Genomic DNA, 7,920 nt, shown 5'->3' with positions numbered 1-7,920 from the left:
TAAGAAGAAACATTCTATAAATTTTTATGATTATCTCTTTATTTAAATTTATTGAATTTCATATACGGGAATAATATGATATTAAGAATTCATTTTAAGATATATAAAATCGACTATTGTCAAATGAAAGAAAAGGTAGACCGAATTCCCTACACCTTATTTGCTCTTGAAGATTCAAAGAGTGATTAACATTTATTTGAATTCCAAATGTCTTAAATTTGTGTGGCTTTAAGATCAATGAAGATCGTTTACATTTTGAAGGTTGAAGTTGAAAGAATGAGCCGATGGTGGAAAAGGTTTAATAACTTTTTCTTACATAATACCCAAAAAAAAGAATATTTTAATATCTGTCTGTAGCAATTTTAAAATCAAAAAGTTTACCAAAATTATAAACGTTTATATAGGAGTAGCTTAATGCATATTCTGAAGAGCTGCTTACAGATAAAGTTGAGTTTAAAGACTTCTCGATTAATATTTTTAGACGTGCCTATTTCTAATGTTCATTTTTCAATGCTGATTAGTACCATCATTTTAAATTTAGAATTCAGTTACGTCAATTCAATCCTACCATCAAAACCTACCATCTAATATCTCAACGTGTCGCATAAGGAGTTGACAGAATGAATATCTTACATACTTTTACTTACTTCGACCGTCGTTTTAGCCCATAGACACACACTACAAGGCAAAAGTCTACCCCAAAGATATCTATTGGAGATTGAATATTTATTTATACATTTTATGTATAACTGGGAACTGAATACGGAAGGTATTCACTACCAGTTAACCCTTTGGGTGGTGCAGACTCATTAATATAGGCAAGTGAAACAAGTTAATTGAGAAGGATAATAATCACATAAAACACGTTATGTAATATAGTAATGGCAACTCCCATATATATATATATATATATATATATATATATATATATATATAATTGGTAAATGTGTAAATGTGTAAAATGTGTAATAATGTAAATATACATCCCATACACATGCATGTACTCGTAGTGTGGTATTATGGTACGCACAGGACGCTGATGCACATCCTCTGAATATGCGTTTGTGAGCAATGGCCGTCATATATAATAATGCACAATATGTGAATTATACAAGTTTTTATCCCTGCGATCGATCAAGTCTCAGTCCTCTGCGGCTGCGCTACCAAACAGCATTAAGTCTTTTTATATACCTAATAAATTTTAAATATTTTATCAATACGTTTGTAAAGTTATGTGCAGTTATATTATAATTACTAAATATAGTGTTTTTCTTAGTGAACTTATTTTAAACCTATAAATAAGGGTTTGTGTGTCCTTTTTTTTAAATAAACAGCATGAATTAATAAAAAAATAACTCTTTAAAAAGATCAATAAGCAGTAAGTAAATTAATATCATGGACACATCACAATAACTTTTGTTAAAGTCATTGTTATAAGTATATCACATCCTATTATACCAGCGGATGGTGCGTAAACTTTTTTTAAAACACAAGTTGTGACAGTGTATGTCACTTACTTCTTTTATCACCAACTCTAACCTTGAAATAAACAATAACAAAGTATAACGGGTACAAAGTCATGTTTATGTACAGGTTTATCTACGAAATAATTTCTGGGAAAACCCACTTGATGCACTGGTGTCGATAAATACACGGAAAAGGTCAGTTTAAATAAACCAAGATGGAGATTAAACGTATGTACGCATTGATTTTGACCCTTGCAATCACTACTGTAGTAGTTCGGGCTAGAGTGTTTACAAGATGCCAACTTACACATGAGCTGCTTCGATGTCGTTTCCCGAGGACGTTTATAAGTAACTGTAAGTGAAATTCTACCATTTATTATTAATTTAAGCCAATATTGTTATAAATACAAGATGATCCGTTATAAAATGAAAACTATAAAAAAGCTCATTAGTCAAAAAAAAGCTTTAAAAATTGTACACCCATTTCAAATACCCCTAAATAAAATTGTCACTGTAAACAATCTTACGTTATTTTTTTATCCATTGGTATATGACAGGTCGATGACTACGGGCAGTACAAAATCTGAAGGAACACATAGTAAACAATAATGAATTGAATATATAGTAGACATAGTTTTAGAAAAGTTTTTTCTTACTATTTTATTATTTATGAAACTGTTGATTTTCGGATACAATATATATTACATATACATATATATATATATATATATATATATATATATTTATATATATATATATATATATATATATATATATATGAGTGTGTATAAATGATATATATATATGTGAGTTGTTGATGTTTTGTATCCGCAAAAATTTGAAAATTCTTTGATCGGTTCGGAATTTTTTTCAACACTCATTCCATACGAAACACAATAAATTTAAATACCAACCAAAAAGGATTGTTAGATGATCTTGTGTTGCACAAAATAAAATCAAGGTTTTGTTTTCGTAATTTATTGTTAAGATAATATAAAATAATGAATCAATAAATTATGTTACCTCATTGTATGGCGTATTTTTTTTATTCTTTAATGAACCACAACAAGCAATTAACAAATAATGATACGAAATCAAGGCAGCTATTATATATAAGTAATTATATATAATGATCCAAACCACAAAGCCATGTTACAGATTCGTCATCTTTGCTCGCGGTCTATATTTGTACGTGTGCTTGTAAGTACACATTGGCATTATAGTCCATTGTGGTTCCATTTCAAGCAATTTATGTAGTTTATTTTTAACAATGCTTCTGCTAAATATAGATAACGGTAGGTATCAAAATAAATCCACATAACAAAAAATTTAAAAATGAACATAACTTCCAGAAATCCGCAACAGATCAATGTGGATCACGAAGTACTTTCGATTTGTGAACATTGCATAGCTTACGACACTAAGTAATGTTACATATAATACTCTACGTATATTACAATTTTAAATCAATATAAATGTTCAAAGCAAGGGTCAATTACGTGGATTATTATTTTTTATGATTCTTAAAATAACTCTTAAAATAACACGAACTTCGCGACATCTTAAGTAAACTAATAAAAAATAAGTAAACACAAAAATAAAAAAATTATCATAATTCCTAACTACATTTTAAACCGGTCATCGTTCGAAATTAACGCATTTATTATTAACAAGTAACAGTAAACGTAATGAACCAATATTCTAATATTTTGTAATTCAATTACATTTTTTTTAAATGAGCAGGGCCAGCCCAGCGGTAGAATACTGTGAGTTGCAATCATAGTTCGCAGATTCGATTCCCGGGATAAAGTCTTATATATAATTCACATATTGTGCATTAATTATATGGAATTACCATTGTTCACGAATAAGTTTCCAAAGGATTGGCAGCAGCATTCTCTGTGTACCATAATACAACAGTGCGATCGGCAACCTACCTGCCAAACGTATTTACTATGGTATATCCCTCATAGATATCTTTGGGGAAGGCCTATGCCTTGCAGTAGGCGTCTATGACCTGAAATAACGTTGAAATATTAACCCGCACTTATTAGATCTTTAAGCTATTAATAAATTAATCAAAAATGAATTAGTAAAAAAATAGCACTAATTTTCAGGGGTATGCATGATCGAACAAGAAAGCAATCGAAATACATCAGCGCTTGTGATAAAAAATCAAAAGAAGAAATTTTACGGGCTCTTTCAGGTAAAATGTCATTTTTGTTAAGGATAAAAATTAACTATTAAATCTAGAATTACTTGTAAATTAATATATATCTATAAATCATAAGGCTTAGCAACTTGGAATTTGGTAGGAAACTTTATTTAGCCCGTCAAAGTCAGCTAAGAATGGTTTCTCCTAAATTCTTCCTGGAAGATGGGTAAGATAGGGCTTTTTTAAATAATGCAGTTTTAAAACTAGAGCTCTTAGAGGCACAATACTCGTAATGTTAAATTTGGCATGTAAACATTCTCAAGAATGAGTTTTATGAAATTACTCCTAATAAAGTCAGCGGGGGTCACACGAAGCGTACGGAAGAACAAAAATATATATTATATTTAACCACTGGCAAGCCTAAAAAATCATAAACAATATTTAAAGACTTGAGTATTCTTTCAATGAGCTTTTAAATCTATAAATGTGACTGGACTAACTCGCGTATGTTTAGCTTCGGTAGTGAGCTAATATGGTTTGTTTTATTTCCTTTTTTCATTTCAGATAGGAAGTGAATACTGCAAAGAGGGCCGCAAAGGTGGTAAATGTAACATCACATGCGAAGGTAAAACTATTCATATTGAACTTACGTTATAATTAAGTATAATTAATCAAACCGCATGTGTGTGGCTACCCAGAAACTCGAAGTACATCTACTGTGCAAGCTATGTTTAGATCATCGCAAAACGTCGGCAAGCCGCTTCTTAACGGTCTTATAATATTCCATGAAGGAACTTTGGTTCATCAGTGAACAAACTACGACTGAAATGATGGTCAAAAATCAAACCTTCTCAATATCGATTCAATAGGAAAATGTTCGTCGTTTGACAGACTCTTATAAATTATAATGACATAGCTACTTAGGGTAAAAATTACCTTACCTATATATATATATATACCTATATATATATATATATATATATATATATATATATATATATATATATATATATATATGTATATATATATATCTTGTTTGTATTTGTATGTATGTATACACTAAACTGCCCTTTCCTTCATGCCTGTCATTTCCATCCGAAGGTTGTCTGTTAGAGATCGCCTCGAGTCATAAGACCGCTTCTTGTATCTCTATATAATTTGTTTCGTTTCTTTAGTTATTATCTATGGTGTACAGTAAAGTGTAAATAAATAAATAACATGTATTTGGGAGGGATCACTTTAAATATTATACTTAAGGAATGAACATAAAAAAAGATTTAAACTAATAATAATTAAAACAAAAAAATAAATACTAAAAACCTTTGGTACCACAAAACGTTTTGTATTATCATTGTGTTTTTATAGTTTTTTTTTTGCTACCTGTAACGCAGATTCGTTATCTAATTTGTAATTTATTGTTGTTTATACTGCAAATTATACACGATGAATATTACTGTGAATAGACAGAGAGATTTCACACTACTGCGACTGTTTTTTATCTTCAGTTTAATTTCTTTTGGCATTTTTTCGTATGTGTAATTATTTGTGTGTCATTGTGTATACGTTTGCCTTACCTTATCTTGGAGAAATATTTTATCTTTATACTGCAATATCATGTGTTTTAAGGTCTCTGTCGCACCAATGTAAATATTATATTATGTACTAGTAGCCTATTAACACACACACACATTCATACATATATATATGTATATATATATATATATATATATATATATATATATATATATATATATATATATATGTATATATATATATATGAATGTGTGTGTGTGTGTGTTATGCAATTGAATTTTCTAATTAAATAATAAAGTTCATATTTAATCCTAACCGTTAGATCTATATTGCCTTTAGAAATAAAGTCGTGTTTCGTGATAATTTACAAAAAATATTATAAATTTGTTTACAGCACTTCTAGATGAAGATATCAAAGAAGACAGTCTTTGTGCTATAAAAGTTTTTGAAGAAGAAGGGTTTAAGTATTGGTCTCGTTGGGAGACGAGATGCAAAGGACAAACATTGCCCGATGTAGAAAAGTAAGTTGACATATTTTTTACTTAATAAAACACCTAATATACTACATTTTTGTTTATGATGTACATGTACGGTTATAGAATTTAAAATGTATCTTTGTTTATTTAACAGATCATAAACAGTTAATAAATATATTAATTACGTTGTTTTCTTTTAATTTCAGGTGCCCGCAGTGGCATTATCCGTTAACACCGCCGAGGGATTAAACCTATTATAATAATTAAGGCTATTACATACAATTATTCTGCTTACAGTCATATTGTATTAAATATTCGGCTTACCAAAATAATTCATTAAAGTTTGATTTACAATTATTATTTCAATAAAATAATAAAACAAAAATCAAAAAATAAATTGTGATTGTTTTATTGTATGTTCTGAATAATAAATCCTGTGCCCCTGTACAAAGGTAAAGGTTTTGGTATTGTACATAGTATATAGAAAAACACTATTGGTAGTGTGTCAATTCAAATAAAGACTACACTGCATAATTTATTTTTCCGTCATTCTAAACATAATCCAATGTGAAGGCTTTCGATAAAGTTAATCACGTCACGATTTATTAAAGTTTTGTGTCGTATATTAAGTGGGAAATAACTTCAACACATAAAGTGAACAAGCAAACAACTAAAAAGACTGATTTTGAAATCTATCGCGAAATTAGTTGCTATGCAAAAATCTCATAAACCGCTTAAAAAAATGATTTTCCAATTTTAAACAATCTTTAAGACATAATAAAGGTAAATAACTTACAAAGAGGAAGAAAATGAAAAAATAAAGGTTTCGCATTGAACCACAGCGTAAATTAAAAAAAAATCTCTTGCTATAAAATATTGGACTAGAATCAAAAACAAAAAAAAAATATTTGCACAAAAATAATTTGCACCATACGATGATGAATAAATATATAGTATACTAGTTGATCCCGCAAACGTTGTTTTGCAAAAAAAAATTGATATTTTAATTTACAAATAAAAAATAAGGGTTGATCGTAGAGGGGTGAAAATTTATGGTTGTATGAATTCTTGTATGCTGTAACATAAAAAAAAAATAAAAACAAAAAATTTCGTTAAAAAAATAAAAAAAAATTTTTAAGCGTGAACAACCTTTATCACTTAGGGGTATGGAAAATAGATAGTAGCCGATTCTCAGACCTACTGAATACGCATATTAAATTTGGTAAAAATCAGTCAAGCCGTTTCAGAGGAGTTCAAGTTCGAACACCGTGACACGAGAATTTTAAATATTAGATGTCAATTAATTAAGGTCATTTCTTTGTGGTAGAACAAGATTTAGACTTGAGATCGATTATATTATATACATATATATATATAAATATATAAGTTTCCAGCAGATTGACACCTTTAAGTGTCAATAACACTCAGCGATCTCCAACCTCCTGCCAAGCCTGTCGATTATGGTATATCCCCTTGATGTATGCCTTCTATACTATGAGCTTTCAAAGGAAATAGAGACATTAACATTATAAGTAATATATTAGGGGTAAGGAATGGAATGTCTTGATTGAACTCATAAAGTATCTCGATGTCAAACCAATTTTATATGACCCCTGGAAACTCGTATGATATTTAGCCCAACATTCCACGTATTATATATGCTGTTACATTCTTTGATATTTGCTTTCTCTATATATAAAAAGATAAATATTACAGTGATCACTTATGCAAGTTAGAAAATAATGCCAGAAGAGCTAACATTTATATAAACTAGAATCAAATTGGATTTCTGCAACTTAAAAAACGAGGATTCCTTGCACGCCTTAATGTAAGAAGAGCCCACAACAAACTCAGAGGAGTTTTTGTGATCATTTATCGCAATATCTTTACTAGAGAATTGACGCAATTCATTCTCAAGCATAAATATCACGTAAAATCATTCGCGCTATAGTAGGATTTCATACAAATTTTTGTTATGAGTATAGGTATGCGGTGAACTATATAAGCAATGGTTGCTTAATGATTTAAGAGACAGTGGTAACAATGACTTAACTGTGATATATATTAAAAGTTTCAATTAATTGATTTAATACCGATAATTAGAAATATAGGTAACAATCACTATTTTATTTTGAAATAATTATACTGTTTGACTGAGATGCGATGTTGCCCGTATGTTTTCTGCAGTAATGTGTGGATTTTCCTCCAACTGAGAAAACATTAATACAAGCAAAATGTCTTTTGTTATATACTTACATAAAATGTATTATTACTGTTTCTCTCATTAATA

At 29.1% G+C, this 7,920-nt stretch overlaps 1 protein-coding gene across 1 annotated transcript; it reads left to right on the top strand.

Moving 5' to 3' along the window:
- Window positions 1-1,617: 1,617 nt before the first annotated feature.
- On the top strand, window positions 1,618-5,946 carry LOC137924679 (lysozyme-like). The gene is made up of 5 exons (XM_068768099.1): window positions 1,618-1,820; window positions 3,584-3,672; window positions 4,186-4,246; window positions 5,549-5,675; window positions 5,837-5,946. The coding sequence occupies exons 1-5, from the start codon at window positions 1,682-1,684 to the stop codon at window positions 5,877-5,879; spliced, it is 459 nt and encodes a 152-aa protein (XP_068624200.1). The 5' UTR covers window positions 1,618-1,681; the 3' UTR covers window positions 5,880-5,946.
- Window positions 5,947-7,920: the final 1,974 nt, after the last annotated feature.

Source organism: Battus philenor, unplaced genomic scaffold (genome assembly GCF_028537555.1).
Source record: "Battus philenor isolate CCGP_79_NKW_IND1 unplaced genomic scaffold, ilBatPhil1.0.hap1 SCAF_24, whole genome shotgun sequence".
Lineage (NCBI taxonomy): Eukaryota > Metazoa > Arthropoda > Insecta > Lepidoptera > Papilionidae > Battus > Battus philenor.
The sequence above is the reverse complement of the archived record's forward strand: the minus strand, read 5'-3'. Positions and strand labels throughout refer to the sequence as shown.

Coding starts and splice junctions, on each gene's coding strand:
- LOC137924679 (XM_068768099.1), top strand. CDS start 1,682: ATGGAGATTAAACGTATGTACGCATTGATTTTGACCCTTGCAATCACT. Junction 1,821..3,583: donor GAGGACGTTTATAAGTAACT/GTAAGTGAAATT, acceptor ACTAATTTTCAG/GGGTATGCATGATCGAACAA. Junction 4,247..5,548: donor ATGTAACATCACATGCGAAG/GTAAAACTATTC, acceptor ATTTGTTTACAG/CACTTCTAGATGAAGATATC.